Source organism: Ctenocephalides felis, unplaced genomic scaffold (assembly GCF_003426905.1).
Source record: "Ctenocephalides felis isolate EL2017-DRISC unplaced genomic scaffold, ASM342690v1 CF-g0.4_SCAFFOLD_03572, whole genome shotgun sequence".
In the NCBI taxonomy this organism is placed as follows: Eukaryota; Metazoa; Arthropoda; class Insecta; order Siphonaptera; family Pulicidae; genus Ctenocephalides; species Ctenocephalides felis.
Genome location: NW_020539726.1, coordinates 13,488,434 through 13,512,606, shown reverse-complemented (window position 1 = coordinate 13,512,606; position 24,173 = coordinate 13,488,434). Strand labels below are relative to the sequence as shown.

Sequence of the window (24,173 nt, the reverse complement as noted above, 5' to 3'; positions counted from 1 at the left end):
AATCAGGTCGATTCCCAACCAATATCTTTCGAACGGTTTTTGTATATACAAATCAATTCAGAATTGTGGGCTAAAACCTGGACGATTTTTTTTTTACTTTTCTGCTATTTACAAAGAAACGTCCTCATAGAGGTGCATCAAATGGCTTTTGAATTTTTGAAATCGTTCAGTCGTTTTTGAGAAAACGTCAATTTACGGCAAAAAATCTGTTCACCACACGCACACACACACACATATACTTTTTTCAAATTGGTCTCATTCAATTCGGAATGCCTTGAAACGTCGAGAAAACAAAAATTAGCGGATTAGTTAACAAGTGGCGGAATTTAAAAGTGTTAAATTCTAAGTTTTTTTGAAAACTTTGAATGAATTATATTTCTGAGAATTTTGAAAGTAAAAAAATTAGACTTTTTAATTATGACTTTTATTCACAACAGTCCACCTATCGTCATAAACAATTCAATAATTCCACTATGCAATTCTGTCAAATATTTAGGCATGCGCATTGATTCAAAATTGACATGGAGAACGCACATTGAAAATAAAAAGAAACAAATCAACTGAAAATAAAAGATTTTTACTGGCTTTTTGGGAAGTAATCTGAAATCTCTCTCGATAACAAGGTACTTCTGTACAAAACTATCATTGGCCCATTTGGACTTATGGAATGAACTATGGGGCTTTCCTTGTAAACATCATTCGATAAAGTCAAACATAAACATCATTCGATAAAACCACGTTGCCCTCTATCTGAACTTAAATAAATAAATTTTCTGAACTTTTTCTGCCTCCCAAAAACTTGGTCAATAATGTCATTGCAAGTAAAATGTTTTCTGAATGAATTACATTTTGCCCATATCTGAAATGTTGCTTTGCTTTAGCCAAATACTAATCAGCACGCCTCCCTATCAATAGGAATGTTTTGTTGTCAAAATCAAAAATGATTAAGATGTTTTCGAATACTATAACTTACCTTATGAGAAGTTAACCAATAGTCTATTAAAAATATAACAAACTATATGTTTATTCATGTTAAATTAGCATGTATTAAATTTTTATTCAGACAAATTATCTAGGATCATTAATAAAAATATACTCGATGCCGAACAAATGTCAAGAATATATCTGTAAATAAAATATATATTCAATATTTAATAGTATTTTAAACAAATACATCCCAAACTAACGGGTATGGCAGCGTGCCTAAAGGCAAATTGCTGAAACTTCCCGTACCGTAACGAAATGATATTAAATGTTTTCAAATAGATTTTTATAAATATCGTAACATTGTTCAATATTCATAAGAATTATATAAACTGAATTGCAAAGTTGGAATTATTTGTTTGAAGGATATTAAAACAGTAATTAAATCTAAATTAAATTACAATCTAAATTATTTTCGAAATACAAAAAAAATTTTTGAAACAAAAAATTGAAAAAAAAATAGAAACAAAAATTGTTTTTCCAAGGTGATTATTTTGTTGAAACAAGCAGAAAGTTCTTTGAATAATTCACATCGGACGCTTAGTACTCTCAAAAACTGCCATTTTTTATTGTAAATAATTATTTATGGTAATATTTCAGCGGTGACACCAATGATTTAACTATACGTACAGGAAGTTCCTACCACAATTCAAATGGAAATGTATACGAAGTAACCGACATAGTTTTACATCCGAAATTTAATATAAGGACCTTTGATTATGATGTCGCTCTGGTTAAAGTTAAAAATCCTATTAAACTTACAGTGTGTAATAGTCGACCTGTAAATTTAGCTAATGAGCAATATGAGACTCCTGTAGGATCTTTAGTTATGTAACAGGATGGGGAGCTAACCAGGTAATATAATAAAACTGAAGTATTTTATATTCTATATATTTCCTGTGAGTTGATTTAAAAAACTGACTTTTATGGGCCGATTCTGCTGTAAAGTGAACTAATGTTATGGCAAGGTTGTGTTAACTTCCAGTTTTCATACAAAATGCTACTAAATACGGTCAAAATGCCGTGTATTTGCTGTCTGATCAAGTGTTTTATACATAAAATGCAACTTCACTCATATGTTATCAAGCCATATTTTAAAGATCCAGGTATAATGACATCGTCTTTTTTACATTTGTGGGTCTTCTATGTTAGGTTTTCTATCTAAAACGCCTAACTGCACAGCTACCACACAGGATTTTGCCAACATGGTCTTGCCATAACATTGGTCTTAAATAACGATAGAATAAAAACTATGATATGTCACAACAAGAACTCATAATTCTTGGATGTGTGTGTTTTTTATTTAATATTTATGCTTAAAATTAATTAACAGTATGCTGATCCTGCAATTTTATTTAAGGCAAGTTGCATGAACTTCCCCTTATGTGTAATAAATCCTAATAATCAACTTAGTCAATAAAATTAAAATTTAGCAGCTTTTAAAATTTGAACAATAACATTTTTAGCTATTTACATAAAAAACAAATTATAAGTAAACCACTTTATTACAGCCTGTTAAATAACTATAATATTCTAAGATGATTGTTTAGAGTTAAACATTATGTTTATAAGAATCATCACAAAAAAAAATTCAAAATTTTTCTGAAACTAACCAGCACGATATCTAACTGAGGCTTTTGATTTTTTGAAATTAAAACGTTTTCGAAATTCGAAAAATTTTGGATCACACACATGCACATACATGCTTTTTTCATTTTGGTGACAAGCAATTCAAAATGACGAGAATGGTCGAAAAAACATGCAATTACAAATGGATTTATTGACAAAAACAAAAACTTATTATCTCGGAAAGTTAATAACTAACAATTAATAATATATTTTAAATACATACAAATTAATAACCTTTAGAACCTGGTAATTACTTAATTACAATCACTTGTTAATTGTTGTAATTATTATTACTTATTACTTCTGCATCAATGCTAGTAATTATTTCAAAATTCATTTACAGACCGAAGGAAACGATTCTTCAGAATTACTTGGTGCTTGGATTCCTCTGATAGATTCTTCAGTATGTCAAAGTAATTATGCAGAACCAGGAAAACCAGACAGAATCACTGATAGGTAAAAATTAAATTATAATAACACCTTAAAATTGTAAAAAATTAATAACTTTCACATTTTATTATAGAATGTTATGTGCTGGTTCTGCAAAAGGTGACGGTTTTTGTCACGGTGATTATGGTGGTCCATTAGTTGACAAAAACAGGAAACTTATAGGGATTGTATCCTGGGGTACCCATTGTGGTCAATCTGATAAACCGGGAGTTTACACAAAAGTAAATCATCCAGAAATTCTAGAGTTCATTTTGACGAAATCTAGTGATTAAAAATATCATATCAAAAATAATTGCCTTCTATTTTGTAACTTTTGTATAAAAATTTTGAATAAAAATTTTGTTGTGCATGTACTTTCATTTGTTGTAGAGCAGGGTGTCGAAATACAAAAAAAGGTTCGAGATAATATTGAGTCAATAACATGATATTTAACTTCCCGTAGGGTAAGTTATGGTAATCGCAAACAAATCGAAAATGAAAACTTTTGCCTATCTTTACGTTTCAAAGATTCTGAACATTTTGGCATAGCTTAGATGTGTGTGCGGATACAAATTTTCGTCGACGATTTCGGGAACACCGATCAACCGATTTGAATAATTCAAGAAACATTGGATTTGTATTGATAAGGAGACGTGCTGATTAGTTTTTGACGATGACAGGTCTAGGCGTTCCAAAGATACGAGGCAAAAAGTGCCAAAAACGGTAACTCAGTTTTTAAGAGAACGGAGCGTCCGATTTCAATAATTCAAAAAACATTTTACTTATATTGAAGAATTGATTAAATTTTTGAAAGGCAGGTCCAGCAGTTATAGACTCTCAATAAAAATAAGTTAAAAAAAATGTCATTTGTCGGTCAAAAATGTTTTTGGACATATGTACATCAAATTATCAGATATTTTATAGAGATTTTAATAATGTGTACACATTTTGTGTAAATTTTTTTGGGTACCGTACCAAGATTTTCAATTCCGGTACCATGATACACGATACCATGCACCCCACTAGTTTCTTATTTCTATAAAAGCCTGATTTTATATAAAGTAATGCTAAATTAAGTTTGTATTTTGGTATCTCCATTTTTGAAGCATGACATACCTTTATTGAAAGTTTTAAACCCAAAATCTATTTTTTTTAAATCATTTCTTTCTGAATATGGTTTAAGGTCACAAGTTGTAATCTTATTTGAAAAATCTTTTAGAATACTACTTTGTATTCGTGTAATAAATACTTGTATAAATTGGAAATTGGAAACACCTGATTTGTTTGATATCTACACGCGAAAGCACTTAAATACAGTTTATCATATAATGATTGTACTTTAGTGCCAATTTTTACGTGTTGTAGACAATGAATCAGTAATCAAATTTTTCAAAATTATGCATTTTACGTATGAACATAGCTCATCAAAAATTATATAATACCCGGGTATAAAATATGATGAGTTGGTACATGAGATCTCTATTTTGTATTGAAAACTTGCAAAAGCATCATAATTAACAATGATGAAACTTTGGTAGTTTTTGCGATTTTCGCTCAAATCAGTTTTGTTTTTGGTAAAAGATAATAATATATTAACGTTGAAATAATATCAAAATTTAGTTGCTTTCTAACGAAGTTAACTTTTTAGGAAATAATGTAACAGAATTCGATGACCGAATCGTTGGAGGTGAAGATGTTGATATATCAACTTGTGGTTGGCAAATTTCATTTCAAAGTGAAAACCTTCATTTTTGTGGAGGATCAATTATTGCACCAAAATGGATTCTAACTGCTGCACACTGTGTTGAATGGTAAGGATATTTTAATAAAATACTTAATATTATATATATATATATATATATATATAACAATAAATTAATGTTATGAGTAAATCAGCTACATCTGTAGCTAAACAAAATATATTGCAATCCTTATAAGAAAAAATTAATGGGTTTTATAGCTGCATCGGTAAATTAAAACTAAACAATTGGTTTATTAATAATCATTCATTAAAAGCAAAAACATAAGAACTAAAAGATGATCAAGATTTGATCAATTTCAAAGCAGTTTTACATAAATTTTTTCAAATAAGAAAATATTATTTCTGTTTTGCCATTAGAAAATTCAATTTAAAAGTTATATACGGTTAAGGTTAATTATCAATTCAGTTGTAAAGATGAAATATACAGAGAAAGATGCAGATTGTAGCGCAATCCAATAGCACAACTAGTGGTGCATAGCATCGTAGAAGGTAAATTCGTGAAACTTCCCATACTGAAAATTAAACTTTGTTTTTTTTTAAAATATGAGAATTTTTTTACATTTGAAATTTTTTTAAAACTTTGAACTTTGAAAGAGCGTAAACGCAGTGTCGCAATCTAATTGATATACATTTGCACGGAACGCATTGAAACAAAATTTGTACTTATAAAAATCTCTATAAAATATCTGATAAATTGATGTGCATAAGCCTTATCATCAATTTTTATCACCAAATGATTTTTTTTAGAAACCTCTAAAACGTAAACACGTATAAAAACAATTTCTTTTTTGATTTATTTGTTATTACTATAACTTACTCTTATGTCTGATTACAACGGCAATATTTCAATATCAAAATCATGAAATTAGCTCAAAACTGGGTTATACCTCAAAAATGGTCAAATATTTTAACTTTAACAATTTACCAAATGGTAACCAATTTTATTGCGAAATCCGAAATATAAGCTTAGTAAAAACTAAACCTTAAATTAAATTGAGTAATTAATATTGTATTTAGTGTAACTATGTGTGTTTGTTTCTGTAAATATAACTCTAATTAGAACAAATTCAAAATATAAAATTTTTAATACAACAAGTCCGGGACAAATAGTGCTTCAAAATAATAACTAGTGGTGTACGGCATTGTGTCTTGAGGCAAATCTCTCGATAATAAAAATAAAATAAAATAATTTTGAAAATAAAAAGAAAATGAAATTACTTTTTTCCTCGAAAACAATCGTTTCGTTAACACAAGCAGAAAGTTTTTTGAATTATTCTAATCGGATGCTTATTTCTTTCAAAATAGCCATTTTTTGCACATTTTGCTTTGTATCTCCGAAAAAGCTATACCTGTCTTAGACAAAATTTAATTACCACTTTTACCCATCTTTACAAAATGAATGTTATTTTGGATTTCTCAAAAACTCCATTTCTATTTTCTGCATTCTTTGCTCCGTATCTCAGAAACGGCTGAACCGACTTTTGCCAAAAACTAACCAGCAATCTTTCTACCAATAGGAATAGATTGTTTTGAACCATTCAAATCGGTTGATCCGTGCGCCCGAAAACGTAGGCGAAAAATTGTATCCATGCATACATACACACTCACACACGTACACACATCCATTTTTTCTAAGGTATTATTCCAAAATGTTCAGAAACCTTCAAAACGTGAAGAAATATAAAAAAATTTAATTTCGATTTTTGGACGATTACAATAACTTACCCTACGGGAAGTTAATAAACAGGTATTATGAGAAAATAAATTTTTTTAAGTTCTTTATAACGTAATGTTTGATGTGCATAGCCTCCATATATATTCCCAGATTAATATACTAAATATTACTTCTGATTAATTAAACTACATTGTAATGAGATGTATATAATGGGCATAACCTATGTTATAATTTAAATATGGCAACATAAATATTGGGGTTTAAAATATTTTACATATGTTTAGAACCTCATTTAAAAACGAAAAAATCAAATTCTCAAATGATAATAAGTAATTAAATTCTAATTTTTAAAACTTTTAGAGAATTAATTACAAATTTGATAAAAACTAAATTAACTTTAAAATTTGAATTTTCAATTTCAATGGAATTTTTGCATATATGCTACTATCAATAATTATTTCTAGGTTGAAAAAGCCGCTCAAAGACATAACCGTACGTATAGGAAGCAGTATACGTAACAAAGGTGGTCGAGTTCATAAAGTAATAGATTTCCACATGCATCCCTCGTACAATAAGAGGGCGGATTATGATTTTGACGTTGCTGTACTAGAACTTGAAAAACCAGTCTCATATACGGTTTGTACAGTAGTATCAGTAGATTTAGCCGAAAGTGGAACTGAAGTTAAACCTGGAGCAATACTTAGTGTCACTGGATGGGGTGCAACTAAGGTATTATGAGAAATGTTGTGATTAATTATCCAGAAAATTTAGGTTAATGTGGGTGCTTAAATATAGTAACGGATAAAAATAATTAACAAAGCAATTCAAGTCTCAATTAGAGAATTCTATACCATTATACCGGTATAACAAAAAACGATATACTGTATACCGCCCAAATTTTTGGCGGTTTTATAACAAATAATACCTTGAAATATTGGTATTCTGGCATTGAAACATAAGCGCTAGTTAATACATATCATACTTGAATTTTAAGAACCATCTAAACTTCAAACCTCATAATCACTTTAAACAAATGTTCTTTCAAGTCGTATAAACAAGTGTCAAAATATTTACTTTTTCTTATGTAAAAAAGAGACAGTTTTTTCAAGTGGCATCAGCAAAACAAGTTTATTTTTTAAGTTTGTTCAAATAACGTAATTTTGTTCACATTTTTAGATACTCTATATAATCACAATATCAAAATTGAAAAGGCTTACTGGGTTTTAAATCTAATATTTAATATTTCATATATCATCAAAATTACTAAATGTCTTTTTTGTAAAGACAGATTGTACTTCAATAAAGAGAAAAAAAAACATTTTTTAGATAAAATTGATACCAGTATCACCGTTTTGAAAGCGAAAATACCGAAATACAGGTATCGAAAATTTTTATCGATATTGCATTCCCTTGGTTCAATAAACAATAATATTTTATTTTGCAAAAAGAATTTTTGCTTGGCTTTATTTAATAGATTTTATCTTACGTTATTTTATAATTCAATTTACGCATTAAGGTTACAATAATTCGTATAAGCTTTAACTTGGCACATTGTTTAAAATACAATTATAAAAGAAATCTCAAAAGTCCTCATCGATCCGATGCGAACTAAAGAAAATGGCAAAAGGTCAAAGGTAAAAAAACGACCTTTAGCAATTTTTTGCTAAATGGTCAGTTTTATCGCGAAATTACGTGAGACAATATAGTAGAGCATAAAATTATCTACAAAAAATATTTATACTTTTTTTGTTCAAAGCCACCGTTTTAAAGAATATCACTTTGAAATGAACGTTTTAAACGCCACCTACGAGGTAGTGTGCTTAGCTCGTTTTTTTTACGTGATTTCCCTAGTATTTCACGGGTCTGTCTTGAATTGGAAAATAATATTTGAGAAATGGATGATAAAAATAAAAAGGCGGTAATTATAAAAATGCAACTAAATTTGGGAGTCATAACTTTCAAATGTATCTTTATATTTTACGCATCGTTTTTCTTGATCTGTTCTTTTTTTTTTAACTCGCATGTCCTTCTGCCATTTTTACCTCGCATTGGATCGATGAGGACTTTTGTGATTTTTTATAGTTGTATTTTAAATAATTTTACCAAGTTACAGCCCATTACGAATTATTGTAACTTTGACCCAGGTTTTAGGTTTAAATTGCCGGGCTATTATACGTTTACAAAAAAACTATTGATTGAAGTCTTTAGTGCCATAATAATTTTGAAATGCAGTTCATTTTATTTTCATAAAACCTTTAGTACTTACCAATACATTTAAGAAATGTGATAAGTTTCGATAACCAAGTTGTTATATATGACAGTCAGCAAGTTGAAGGAATAAAATTGAAATTGAGATTGATGCCACTAAATTGTAATGGAATACACTTAAATATATTCAAGTTATTACCTTAGATATATTGAAATAAATTTGAATGCAGACAGAAAATTTTTACTACAAAGTACCAGAATCATAGAACAAGTATTACTTCAATTTATGTATTTTGACTATTAACTTTATGTTTCTTTCAATGCATATCTTATATTGAAAACTTTAGAAAATCTTTTTTTTGCCATTTGTTATATATTTTGGAACAAAGCATTAATGTAATAAAAAATTATATAATTATGAATATATAAATAGTATTATGAATATATAAATAGTATTAAATACAGGAAGGTGGCGGCGGAACTTTGCAACTACAAGGTGTGAAAGTTCCAGCTATCTCTCCCAAAGATTGTGCTAAGGGGTATCCACCTTCTGGAGGTAAAGACAAAATTACAGACAGGTAGGTATCTTCTTAAAGGTAATACATCAAAATAGATCTAAAGCTAGAATTTTAACATAAAATTTTATTTGGTTAAGCATGTTATGTGCTGGTCTTCCTGAAGGAGGTAAAGATTCCTGCCAAGGCGACAGTGGCGGTCCACTGGTAGATGAAAATAGAAAGCAAGTAGGAGTGGTTTCTTGGGGTCAAGGATGTGCCAGACCAGGAAAACCAGGAATTTATGCTAAAGTGTCACACCCCGAAATCAGAAAATTTATTGAAAAATATGCTAATGTTTAAGTGGATTTTATTTTCAATATAATGTGATTTAAGATACTCTTTAATGTTATGTAATAATTGTGATAAATTAAATAATAAAATTGAAGAACTGATATTTTCAAAGTTGTATAAATCTAATTTCACGTTTATTTTTAGGTATATAAACAGAAACCAATATATAATTATGTTTAACTAGGGTATAATATCTCTGAAGTTATGCAAAAGAACAAGTAATAATTTACAATTAACATGTTTTTTATGCATTAAAATTTAACGCTTCATTCTCTCAAACTTTCTATTTTTGCATTTTTTGCCTCGTATCTTCCAAGCGGCTGGACCTTTCTTTGCCAAAAACTAATCAGCACATCTTTCCATCAATAACAATCAAATTCTTGTTGAATTATTCAAATTGGTTGATCCGTTCTCTCGAAAGTGTGGTCAAAAAACTGTATCCGCGCATTATTTTTTCACACACACATTATTTTTTCTAAGGAACGCCAAAATATTCGAGAAGGTTGAAACGTGAAGATATGCAAAAAAAATCATTTTAGATTTTTAATCACTATAACCCCACGGAAGTTAAAAATATAGGAACTGCATTCAATGATACAGGTCACTACAGTTCACTACAGTGATACATCATTAAAAGTAAAAAGCATTAAAAGTAAAAAAAAAGCAAATTTGATATCTTTTTGAAATAGATTATTATAAATACCGTAACATTGTCTAATATTTATAAGAATTATATAAACTAAATTGCAAAGGTGAAATTATTTATTTAAAGTATATAAGTGAGCTTTAGAACTTTAGTCATGATTAAAATTAAAATCTGAATTATTTTCAATATACAAAACAAAATTGAAAAAAAAAATTAGAAAAGTTTTTTTTTCTAGAAGCAGTTATTTTACTAAAACAAGCAGAAAGTTCCTTAAATCATTCGGACACTTAGTTCTCTCAAAAACTGCCATTTTTTTATACATTTAGCTCTGTATTTTCCAAACGACTGGACCTACATTTGCCAAAAACTAATCACCTCTTCTTCCAACCGTTACAAATTGAATGTTTTTTAGATCATTCAAATCAGATACTCCGTTCTCTCAAAAGCTCGATTTGTATTTTCTGCACTCTTTGCTCCGTATCTTCGTAACGAGTGGACCTGCCTTTGCCAAAAACTAATCAGCACAACTCTTTATTAATAAAAAACGAATGTTTTTTGAACCATTCAAATCGATTGATCCATGCGCCCGAAAATATGCCAAAATGTTCAAAAACCTTCAAAACGTGAAGATATGCAAAAATTTTCATTTTTAATTTTCAAGCATATCGTCAAGTTTGAATAAAAATTTAATTTTTGCACAGCTTTTCATAAGTGAAATTATTAATCTTATTAGAGTAATCGCCAATAAACATGTAGGTGTTTCTGAATAATATATGAATCATTTTATTGCACAAAATTTATTTTTAGAATTATTGTATTTTCACTATTTATGTATATATTAACCTGCAACATTTAAAATTATGTGTAGTCGTAGAATTCCTGAACCTAGTATTATCAGAAAACTAATCCAGTGATTGCCTAATTATGGGATTAATACAATATAATTCCAACTAGTTGAATGTGACATTTAGCCTTAAGGCAAGTTGCATGATGTCGATGAAAGTTCTAATTTTGATACACGCCAAAAAAAATGATACTAATTTTGCAAACTGACGAATTTTTAATACTAAACGACTTGTAGGGCCGTAATATTTCAGTGTGATATGAGACTATGCTATCTACCGTCAAAAAAATCATAGAAATTGTTGAAAAAAAATTTTAGCTCCTTATTGCAAGGAAACGGTCCGGCCGATCTTTACCAAAAACTTTCCCAACCAATATCTTTCGAACGATTTTTTGAATTTTCAAATTTGATTCAGAATTGCGGGCTAAAACGTGGACGACAAATTTTTCACTTTTCTGCTATTTACAAAGAAAAGCCTCGACCGATCGTCGCACAAAACTGAAAAACCCCTAGTCCTCAACGAGATACATCGAATGGCTTTTACATCGGTCCAACCGTTTTTGAGAAAACGTCGATTTACGACAAAAAACCTGTTCACACACACATACACACACGCACTTATACTTTTTCCAAATTTGGTCTCATTCGATTCAGAATTGCTTGAAACGTCGAGAAAACAAAATTAGCGAATCGAATTTTTTGATGAAAACAAACTTTTCCATCGGGAAGTTAATAATAATGTTCAATACTGTCAGAAATAGAATCTCGAATCTGGGTTAGAAGACCAAATCTCTGATGAAGAAGCTACGGAAGAGCTCAATAAAAGTAAATATTCGAGATAAATTTTTGTGATCATATCAATTGAAATTTTTATACCAGTCGAAAGTGTTGAATGCATTAGAGTATTGCTGGTTATTAATTGAATAACATGCGCTACATTTTTTTCCATATTATATGCATCAAAGCTCTTCACTCGAGATAATAAATATATAAAACATCTCAGATAGTATAGCATCAGGAGCTTGATACTCCTGAATCCATTTCTATGAAACATTAGTTTCAAATCTGGTAAATTGGATTTCTGAGAATAATTAAAGTATGTACTAAGGTTTCAATTACACATTAACATAATAAGTTTATAAAAAAGCACATTCAGAATTATCACAATTTTGCAGAAAGTATCATACCATGATAGATTAATCAAAAGGTTGGCAATCCCCTAATAAAAAATATTAAAGATAAGATTTGAGTAGGTAATAGCATCACAAATCAATTAGTTAATCAATTAGTAATTTGACACTCTGCAGAATGTTACTGTCATTAATATTTGCAGCTTTTGTTGCAGTAGCTGTTGCTGGGCATGGTATGTAACTATGTACAACAATAAAATATAAATCTGGTGATAATAATAAGAATTATTTAGCTTTATGTAACTGATTAGTTGTATAATTTGAAATAAATTAATTTCAGACCTAGATCATCGAATAGTAGGAGGTGAAGATGTAGATATTTCAACTTGTGGATGGCAAGTTTCGTTTCACAATAGGAAAGGACATTTTTGTGGAGGGTCCATCATTGGCAAAGAATGGATTCTAACTGCTGCGCATTGTGTAACCAAGTAGTATAAAATTTAATATATATATATATATATATATATATATATAAATTAACAAAGTCTAATAATCGGGCATAACATCAATAAAAAACATGAATTTCTTTCAAAAATTTATTTTAAATCCATACGTTTCGGAAACATGGATTTAAAATAAATTTTTGAAAGAAATTCATGTTTTTTATTGATGTTATGCCCGATTATTAGACTTTGTTAATACATATGTCAACATCAAATTCAGAATCATACAAAATATATATATATATATATATATATATATATACATACATACATACATACATATACATCCAAATATATTAACCGTATTTTTGAAATATTAATATCTGTGTGGACTGTTGTAACACTCACCCTTTTATCGTATGATTTGATTTCATGACTAATCCATCGTATTTAAGGACAGTATTTCAGTATTTCCACATGGACAAATGCCCTCGTTTTCCTCAGCTAACTGATTATTTACTCACCAAAAAAACGGTGGCACAACCGTACCCAGTTACCCTACGTAATACTTGTACTATAGTGCATAGTTAATAATAATTCTATATTTGAAATTAAACAATATCGATTATATGCTTATAAAATTGTAATTTTTTTATAAAATTGCTATCAAGAATCGTTTCAAGTCATTCTGAAGCAAATAAGATCAAAGTTGGAGAAAGTACGTGTGTATGTGCCGATTTTTGAGCTTTTAACGTAGTTTTCTCAAAAACGACTGAATCATTTTAAAAAATTTATCAGTCATTTTATGATGATAATTCACATGTTTTCACAGTTGTGAAGTTGAGAATCATGCTGATTAGTCAGGTCATCTCTTCGTAATTAAATTTTGAAAAAAAAATGACGATTCTAATAATATTTGTATAACGATAGATTTCATAATCTGAAATAACAAAATATTATAAACCTATGATAAGGGTTTGAATTATAAAAAATCGAAGTTTAAAAGTTGTCCGCGTGCTTGAACGATTCTAATTAAAATCTATGCCGAACATCTATATACGTTCCGAGTTTCGTAGGAAATTACGACCACACTCATTGTAAAAATAAAATAATATAAGCATGTTTCAAACATATCAATAAAAAATCGTTTTTAATGAAAGCTCTTGAAAATAAACAGGTTAACATTTTATCTGAATAACTAATTCTAACTTATGTTTGTGGAGTCGATTATTTACACTTATTGAAAAGTTCATGTTACTCGTCTTAAGATGATACTTCCAAACAGTTTAATTTTGTACGATACTAGAGAATAGGTCTTTTAGTAATAACATATTAAAACTTATAAATTTTATTTGAAAGAAGATAAATGTTCCAAAAGTTCAAATTTTTCAGATATGAAAACGATATCGAAGGTTTAAAAGTTAGGGTTGGAAGCAATGAGCATAACAAAGGTGGGCGTTTATACGACATTAAAGAAATTAAAAAACATCCAAGATATAACGATCGAACCAGATACGATTTTGATGTCGCTTTATTACGCATTGCAAAGCCAATTGCATACACTGCTTGCACTGTTGTTCCTGTAGCATTGGCAGAAACTGGAAAAGAAGTTCCAGAAGGCGCACTCGTTAGTGTCACAGGATGGGGGGCTACTATGGTAATTTGATTAATTATTAAGAATCGATCATTTAAATTTAAAAAATCATGTATTACTAACGCTAACTCAATTCATTTTTTTTTATATATTCAACATTTAAATCAAAACTTCTTTAACCCTTTCGCTACGGCAGAGTCTTCTGCAGGCGAACAAGCGAGCCTCCTAGTAGCGCTACTTAATGGACATGTATATGAAAACAAAAATTCAAATCTTTTTTATCATTACCAATAAAAAGTAACTAAAATAAAAAATTACACTTCAAAGGAATGAAAAATTACAATAAGAATTCTCAATTCACTGGATATCGATCATAAGCGACAACTATACAATCAGGTCGTCTTGTGGATGTCGCCTTTAGATGACGCTGTTAGCGAAAGGGTTAAAACCGTACACGTAATACAAGAAGGTCGAACGTTGTAATAACATTCATGAACAAAACTTTTTGTTAAGAATATATTGAAGTTATTCATATGATCAAACAGATTTGCATTACTTAGATGTAAATACATAAATTATTATTATTAATTAAATATTTAGGTGGGCGGCCCAGCATCAACGCATCTAAAAGGTGTTAAGGTTCCAATCGTGTCAAATGAAGAATGCAACAAAAATTATACCATTCCTGGAGGTCTGGATGACAAAATTTCAGACAGGTATTACAAAAGAAAGATTGCATATGTTATATTTCGAACGACGAAAATGTTTTTGACAATATTATATAGTATCAATTTTTTGACAATTTGGATCTAGATAGGTTGAAATTGATAACAAATCTAGAACTCATCAATTAAATATATTAAATTATATTATTTGTTAGAAATATTTAATTATATTTGTTAGAAAGTGTTAGCCAATTTATGCTAAATTACTCAATGTAGACTGTTCCCAATATAGTGGAATTATCACTCCGATGCAACTTCTCCCTCGGAGTGAATCCGAACGGAATTGTGTCGGAGATTTTGTCATATCCGACTTTCCTAAACAGGTATTAAATCTGTTAACTCGTGCAGACATTTTCTGCGTTTTTGCTTTGGGAAGGAAGCGATCGCTTTCTCGTCTCACACACGTTTTAGGCATACGAGTCAAAATAATGCCATTGTGTATTTTCCAGAAATTACAAACTTATTACTTCAAAGATACAGAACAATGAAATTGTGTTCAAGTGTATAATTTATTGAATAGAACAATACTAACTCTAACTACGACAATCTTTGGCCGTGAATGACGACAATCAGGAATATACATACCGAAAAATACACGAAACGAAATACATTTAATCTGGTTTTTCCATATGACAATACTTTAGAGTGCAAATCTTATCAGTGATATCAATAGTATTTACGCAGCAAAAAATATTTAGTATTATATTATTACTTCTACACAATTATATAATTGTGTAAAAGTAATAATATGCTAATCGAACTATCCGATATAATATTAATTCTGGAATGTAAATAGCAGAAAAAAAATTTAGAAAGCAGAAGTATTATTATTTGGTGAAAATATTTTATGATAAATGTTTTGCTTATATTACAAAATTTACTACATTATTTTTATATAAAATTAATCGAAAAAATCTATTTTTTTATGAAAAGAAAATTTTTATTTTTATTCTAAGGTTTATTTTCTTGATAATTCAAAATATTTATTCTCACTTTCAGCATGCCACTTGGGATTTGCAAGCATATAGAAATGCTTAAAATCGTGACTTTTTATAATAATATCAACAAATAAGTTTGAACTGTTCATAAAAGAATTTCAAATAATTAATGGGATTTGACAAATCTTAAGATACATAAACAACGGGTCGAGTATATCGGTTTCAAAATTGTCGTAGTCGTGGAGTTGTTAAGCGGATATAACTCCTCCCTGAAACGGAGTCAAATTATAACCGATCCGGCTTCGGATATGATAAGCCATCACTAGTACTTTGTATATAATTGCTCGAAACAAAATATGCTGCATTTAAGATATCATTAAATCTCGTTCCCAAGGTCAAAATCCCGTTTGTTGTAAATGTAAAATCTTTATATTTCAGCATGTTTTGCGCTGGTTTCCCTGAAGGCGGAAAGGACTCGTGTCAAGGAGATAGCGGTGGGCCTGTAGTGGATGAAAATAGGGTTCAGGTCGGAATTGTGTCTTGGGGCGAAGGCTGTGCTTTAGCAGGAAAACCAGGCGTTTATGCAAAAGTTTCACATCCTGACGTAAAAAGGTTTATTGAAACCGTAGCAGGAATCAAATAAAATTTGTTAGAAAAAATGTAGACAAGTTGTATAAACTCTCAATGAAATTGTTTTATTTTTGGAAATAAAATATAATTTCTGAATAAACTTTTTTATTATATTATTATGATATAACCCATATATTGAACATTTTATCTATTGAAAAATATTGCATTTGTTCTTAAAATAGACTAGAGTGGTATGCAATTATCTTATCGTTATTGAGTGGTATCAAAAGCAAAAAATAGAAATTTTAAAACGCAATCAACTTATTTCATTTGACTTGATTTAAAACAGTAACATATATTTGAGAACTAAATTAAATTAATTTAAAACAAATATGGTTCATTCTTTTACAAATCGCACGAACTTTCGAAGAAATAAAATGTCACATTTTAGAATTATGGTTTGATTTTTCTTTTGCAGATATTAGATAAAATCACTTGACACGTATTTCTGGATTTTGCAGAGAAAAGAAAATTACGTAAATGATTACAATTAAAATATGGATGTTTTGCTCAATTTTTATGAACATATTCTGCATTAAATTAATTATCTCCAGCTGTGCTGATCGGATCAGTATTTTTTTCATTTTACCATATTAAAATCAATTTTATAATAATATAAAAAAATGTTTGGAATTTTCTGAACAATGACAACTCTCAGATGTTTACAAATGTTTTACCTAGCTTTCCCCTAACTTGAATCGATTAAAAAAATACATATTTTTAAAGTAAAACTTCTTTAGGCGCGACTAGGGTGTAAATCTGTACAAATGCAACGGAAATAGCGTTACACCCGAATTGTACGTTATTCGATCGATTGTGATTAGTCGTCGTGTATGTGAATAGAGATTTGTCGTTGTATGCGCACCTGCATCAACGTTATATGCGTACCGATATCAAAAAGGAAATCGGTATAGATAAATAAACATTTTAAAGTTACATCATAGTACAAATCTTGATTTAATGAAAAATGCCTGAAGAAGAATATTTCACCCTGTTCCTTGAAAATAATAAAACAAATTAAACATCTGTGCCGTGTACTAAACGTAAGTTTATTGATTAGAAATTATTTCTACATTATTCGTATTAAAATGGAAAATATTTTTTAGGCAAGGCAGGTATTACAGCTGTTCAAAGAATGAGATTATATCGTCAGCGAAACTGTGAAAAAATACAAGCAGTTAATGAATGTATGTTAATTTTAATTACATGAAGTTCTTCAAACACAATTACAAGATGAGTGAAATTGCGAAAACAATATTTGTTTAGGCGTTGTTTAACATAATCTACTGTGTGAGCGGGGTTTGAAGATCCGCAGGTAAAAAGGTCCACTATTAGTTTCTATAAGTGTATGTCATAATGTTATATTTGGCGTTTAACACTAGAAAGACGGACGCAGTCATTTTGACTGTTTTCCATTTTCAAACATAAAAATAACTATGTATTTGAAGTCGCAGCTTCGTGAAATTTTGTGACTTTTTATACAACATATAAATGCGTAGATAAATCGTATTATTTCCCTTATCTCACTTTTATTTTCAATCTGTATATTGTATATTGTATGGAAAAAATATTTGACGTACATTATAGCTAAAACTGAACTCATCTTCATCACAAAGTTGTAAAATCGAACAGCCAAGCACTAAATCATCAAGTAAATGACGATTTTTATCTCATTTTTATATGAGAACAATTATGTTGATTCATGGAGTACCTCTTAACATTCCAATTTTCCCATAAAATTATTGTAATACGATTAATTAATGTATTGATTCAATTATTTTATATCTCAGGTCTATAAATTAACGAATATAAATCGAATGAACATTTGATAAAATTCAAGACTGTCAAATTTCCCATCATGTGGCATCAAGCATTATGTGTTGTGTTTTTCGCTAGTTTTGCGACTGGCTTGAGTTAGTTTATTTATTAACAACAATGTAATATTTTAAATATAAATAAATTAATTAGAAGAATATTTTAGATGCAGAAACGTTGGATAATCGAATTGTAGGAGGCGAGGAAGTTGAAATATCAACATGCGGATGGCAAGTTTCAGTCCAAAGTTTTAGGAGGCATTTTTGTGGTGGATCTATCATAGCTAAAGATTGGATTCTAACAGCTTCGCATTGTGTCGAAGAGTAAGTTAATCAGCTTAGTAAGATGAAACTATCATCCATGGTGTAAGAGTCTCCTTTTGTACATAAATAATGTCTTTATTCCAGTGAAGAAAATCCCCCAAAATTCCTATCAGTTCGTGTCGGAAGCAAATTTCATAAGAAAGGTGGACGAGTGTATAACGTCACTGAGATTATAACACATCCTAAGTTCAATGAAGCCGTTGAGTATGAATATGATGTCGCACTATTACGTTTAGAAAGTCCCATTGCATATACAGCTTGCACCACACTTCCCGTAAGTTTGGCGGAATCAGGCTATGAAGTACCAGCTGGTTCCATGTTGAGCGTTACTGGATGGGGCGCCACCAAGGTAAATGAAACTAGTCGTGTATGACATCGTGCCTCAAGGCAAATTGCTGGAACTTCCCGTATCGTAACGAAATGTTCGAGGAATATTGAATGATTTCAAGTAGGTTATTATAAATAATGTGACATTGTCTAATATTTATAAGAATTATATAAACTGAATTACAAAGTTAAAATTATTTATTTCAAGTATGTAAGTGAGCTTTAGAGCTTTAGCAAAAATTAAAATTAAAATCTGAATTATTTTCGATTTACAAAAAAAAATTTGGAAAAAAATAATTTCGATATAAAACTAGCGGGGTGCATGGCATCGTGCCTTGAGGCAAATTGCTGAAACTTCCCGTACCGTAACAAAATGTTCGAGGAATATTAAGTATATTCACATAGATTATTTTAAATACTGTAACATTGTCGAATATTTATAAGAATTATCTTCTATATATATAAAAATAAGTCGGGTTTTCCTTCCTGACGAAATAACTCCAGAACGCACGAACCGATTTCTACAATTTTGCATTCGTTAGAAAGGTCTCGGGCTCCTTAAGGTTTATAGCTAAGAAAAGTAGTGGTGCATGGCATCGTGCCCTAATGCAAATTGTTGGAACTTCACGCACCGTAATTAAAAATTCGAGTAATAAAAATAATCAATAACTATTTTAAATAATTTCAAATGATTATTTTTTATATATATATATAAAAGTAAGTCGGGTTTTCCTTCCTGATAAAATAACTCCAGAACGCACTAACCGATTTCGACAATTTTGCATTCGTTGGAAAGGTCTCGGGCTCCGCAAGGTTTGTAGCTAAGAAAATTAGTTGTGCATGGCATCGTGCCTTAATGCAAGCTGCTGGAACTTTACGCACCCGTAATTATTCGAGTAATGACATTAGTGAGAATTATCAGAATTATGCTTGGTTAAGTCAACGAGCAATTCTTGCCGCAAAGAATAATGATATACACGCACTGAAGTTTACCATTCAATCAAAATTGCTGGCGATTTGGTGACTTACCAATGATTCCGACTGGTCTTCCGTTCGACTTCAAACCATTGCAATTTCCAGTTCGCCTTGCGTTCGCAATAACAAGTCTCAAGGCCAATCGCTTAGTGTTTGCGGGATAAGTTTCAAATAGATTATTTAGAAAATCATTGTTTTTCACATGGGCAGTTATACGTTGTCTGTTTACGAGTTGGAAAACCATCCGCTTTGTTTGTGTTAACGTCAGACCAAAAAAAACAAAAAATGTGGTTTACCAAAGAGCTCTTCAATGAAACGGATAATTTGCGCATTCACTTCAATTACTTAGAGAAGTTCAACTAAAAAACACTTCGATTTTTGTAATCGAAATAAATTCAATACTGTTGTATAATAAAATCAATTTTTTTCTCTTCAAATAGAAAACAAACAAAAAATTTCTTCATCTTTTTCACAAAACCATCTGGTGGCGAAACGGAGTTCGTCGGGTTTGCTAGTTATATATAAACTGAATAGCAAAGTTTAAATTATTTGTTTAAAGTATATAAGAATTTAGTCAGAAATAAAATTAAAATCTGAATTATTTTCAATATACAAAAAAAATCTTTAAAAAAAAAGTAGAAATTTTGAAACAATTTTTTTCCGAAAGCAATTATTTTGTTGAAACAAGCAGAAAGTTCTTTGAATTGTTCAAATCGGACTCAATCGGAAATTAGTTCTCTCAAAAACTGACATTTTTGCACATTTAGCTCTGTATCCTCGGAAGTATCTTTGCCAAAAACTAATCACCTCTTCTCCCAATCATTACGAATTGAATGTTTTTTAGATTATTCAAATCAGATACTCCGTTCTTTCAAAAACTCAATTTGTATCTTCTGCACTCTGCTCCGTATCTCCGTAATGGCTGGACCTGCCTTTGCCAAAAACTAATCAGCACATCTCCCTATCAATAGGAGTCGAATGTTTTTTGAACCATTCAAATCGGTTGATCCGTGCGCCCGAAAACGTGGACGAAAAAATGCGGATATACAAAACACACACACACATCCATTTTTTCTGATGTATGCCAAAATGTTCAGAAACCTTCAAAACGTCGAGAAATGCAAAAATTTTCATTTTCGATTTTCGGCCCATTACTATAACTACCCTACGGGAAGGTAATAATTAGAATAAATTACGTAAATTCTCACAAGAAATATCAATATGTTTACTGTCCGGCGCTAAGGGACGACTTATTGTCTGGTGCTAAGGGACAGACATTTTCGTTCAGTTGGTGGTACTTACTAAAAATGTTTGAAAGATCTAATAATATTCAACTATTTTACGAATAACAATTTAGTACTACTTTTATCCTTGAATACCACTCAAATATGAATTCAGAAATGTATTAAAATTATTTCAATTGATATTTAGGCGACGCCGTGATTATGCCCCTAAAACAGCAAACGGTTGCTCCCACCGTGCGTCACAGGCGAGGATCCTGAATCTGTGTGCCCCCTGTGCCCCTATCACTCGTATTTTGAAATGAAAAGATTTATACTCACTTAAATAAAACGTTATGAATTATCATAACACACTGATTATTATAGGTTTAAATTGATCGGGCTATTAAAAATCTACATCAAAAAACTATATTACCTATATTTCATGTATTTTTAATAATTATAGAATTTTTATAAATTTTCATTTATTTGTTTATGCTAACAATAGCAAGGTGGTCCAGTTACACATGCACTTCGAGGGGTTAAAGTACCAGCTCTTTCGTATGAAGATTGTCGAAAAAGCATGGGAGAGGAGAATGTAAATGAAAGGTGAGGAAAATCATAAGCACAATAAAAATGAATATCAATGAAAAATGTGGAATTCATAGCAAAAAACATAATTTTGAAAATATTATTTAAGAATTATTATTAATATTTATAATTAATTTCATTTCAGTATGTTATGCGCTGGTTTTCCGGAGGGCGGCAAAGATTCTTGCCAAGGAGACAGTGGGGGGCCTCTGGTTGATGAAAAAAGACTTCAAGTTGGGGTAGTTTCTTGGGGACAAGGGTGTGCACTTCCAGGAAAGCCAGGAGTTTATGCTAAAATATCGCACCCAGAAATTAGAAGCTTTATTAAACAACATACCGGTCTTTAAATACTGTTGAACAAAAAATTAATAAAATGAATTTTAAATTACATTACATTATTTATTTCTAAATTTGAACAAATCAATTGAATTAATTTTCTTTTATTTAATGATGAAATAGAGAATCGGTTCAAAAAAATTAAGATAATAGTATTTAGCAACATATTTTAGAGGAATGCGCCAATATTTTAGTATATGGGTAAATTTTTTCATCAATTTTTAGTCTTTTATATATAATGAAGATCAAGTATTTTCAGCTTATATTAATAACGAGCAATATTTTCAGCGAAATTTCATTTGAGCACATATTTTTTTTTATTATTCATAAAAGATTTACATCTATCTGCACGAACATTTATGAACCGATTAGGTTAGTTATGGCAAGGCTTTCATACTAAATATTGTCAAAAGCCATATGGTTGCTGTGCTATCAGGCGTTCTTCTCATATTGTCAGATAGAAAACCTAACCTAGAAACCGCACAAATGTCAAAAATATTATATTAGATAACAGGGTCTTTCTGATCCAGCTTCATAACATACAAGTGACCTTCCAGTTTATGTGTAAAACGCCTGAATGCACAGCAAATACATGACATTTAGACAGTATTCAGTATGATTCAGTAGCATAATGTATGGAAGTTGAAACATAACATGGCTTTGCCATAACATTGATCTGCGGCAGATTCGGCCCATTAGTGAATTTATTGGCAAAGTTTAAATTAAAATAAAACGCTATTGATTTTGATTATTACAACGTACTAGAATAACTTAAATGGTGGCGGCAGCATATTGGACATACAATGGTTTCATAAAAGAAATAAATAAATAAAAAAATTGTAAATAATTAATATCACATCTATAGCACGTTTAGATGCGTTATCAATTATTTACAATTTTCTCAATGATTAAAAATATTATTTATCTATCTGCTCACTATCACAAAAAAATCAGTAAAACTACTAGATCTATAAATGAGATATATGAACTAAAAATATGTGAAGAATTAAATTAATGATGGTCTAGTAGTCCTGTAGACAGGCATCTCCTCAACATGTTATGTTTCATATTTTGAATAATTCATAGTGAAAGAGCAAAATCACAGGATATAATAACTCACACAAAAAATAAATAAATAAAAATTTTATTATTTAAATCCTATTAAAACGATTTTTGTGAATTAATTAATTATTTGGATTTTTATTTAATTTTTGGATTATTGATTAATTATTTCGGATATGATATTTGAAATCTCTAATGGCACCTTGTAATCTGACATGAGTACTTCTTGATATCGAGCTGGTCGAGATGGAAAACTTGACCACGGAGTCTTGACCATATTCATGTCAATTACTTTGTTACATATGCATTTGGCTACAATACTTTTGCGGCTTTGCATGTTGTCATAATGCTAAGTATAATTGTCACTATAAAATCATAATTTTTAACTTCCCGTAGGGTAAGTTATAGTAATCGCAAAAAAATCGAAAATGAAAATTTTTATATATCTTTACGTTTCAGAGGTTTCTGAATATTTTGGCATACCTTAGAAAAAATTGATGTATGTGTGTGTGTGTGTGTGCGTGTATGTATGTGTGTGCGGATACAAATTTTCGTCGACGATTTCGGGAACACGGATGAAGCAATTTGAATAATTTAAAAAACATTCAATTTGTATTGATAAGGAGACGTGCTGATTAGTTTTTAGCGGAGGTAGGTCTAGCCGTCCCGAAGATATGGGGCAAAAAGTGCCAAAAACGGTACCTCAGTTTTTAAGAGAACGGAGCGTCCGATTTTAATAATTCAAAAAACATTTTACTTGTATTGACAAGATGAAAAATTGATTTTCATAAGGGCAGGTCTAGCGGTTTCGGAGATCTAACGAAAAAAGCAAAAAAAATGCCATTTGGCGGTCAAAAATGATCATTAGACATATGCACATCAAATTATCAGATATTTTATAGAGATTTTAACAATAAGCATAAATTTTGTTTACATTCCTATGGGTTCCGTACCAATGTTTACTCGTTAGACAGCGACGCGGCGCTTACGCGCTTTATATTTTGTCTCTATGCAGTTAAAGCAGTACGATTGCTTTGAA

General features: G+C 30.0%; 3 protein-coding genes across 3 annotated transcripts; all 3 read left to right on the top strand.

Annotated features, from left to right (window-relative positions):
• The first annotated feature begins 1,706 nt into the window (after positions 1–1,706).
• Positions 1,707–3,357, top strand: LOC113388111 (trypsin-7-like). The gene is made up of 4 exons (XM_026625516.1): positions 1,707–1,717; positions 1,812–1,839; positions 2,957–3,069; positions 3,137–3,357. The coding sequence occupies exons 1-4, from the start codon at positions 1,707–1,709 to the stop codon at positions 3,333–3,335; spliced, it is 351 nt and encodes a 116-aa protein (XP_026481301.1). The 3' UTR covers positions 3,336–3,357.
• A 1,140-nt stretch (positions 3,358–4,497) lies between these two features.
• On the top strand, positions 4,498–16,532 carry LOC113388110 (coagulation factor XI-like). Its single transcript, XM_026625515.1, has 11 exons — positions 4,498–4,504; positions 4,581–4,616; positions 4,691–4,853; positions 6,944–7,208; positions 9,153–9,265; positions 9,343–9,543; positions 12,315–12,388; positions 12,496–12,643; positions 13,991–14,255; positions 14,793–14,908; positions 16,294–16,532. Exons 1-11 carry the CDS (start codon positions 4,498–4,500, stop codon positions 16,496–16,498), a joined length of 1,593 nt encoding a protein of 530 aa, XP_026481300.1. The 3' UTR covers positions 16,499–16,532.
• Positions 16,533–18,296: 1,764 nt separating this feature from the next.
• LOC113387766 (trypsin-7-like) lies at positions 18,297–22,083 on the top strand. Its single transcript, XM_026625143.1, has 5 exons — positions 18,297–18,398; positions 18,467–18,623; positions 18,708–18,972; positions 21,654–21,754; positions 21,882–22,083. Exons 1-5 carry the CDS (start codon positions 18,344–18,346, stop codon positions 22,081–22,083), a joined length of 780 nt encoding a protein of 259 aa, XP_026480928.1. The 5' UTR covers positions 18,297–18,343.
• The last annotated feature ends 2,090 nt before the right edge of the window (positions 22,084–24,173 follow it).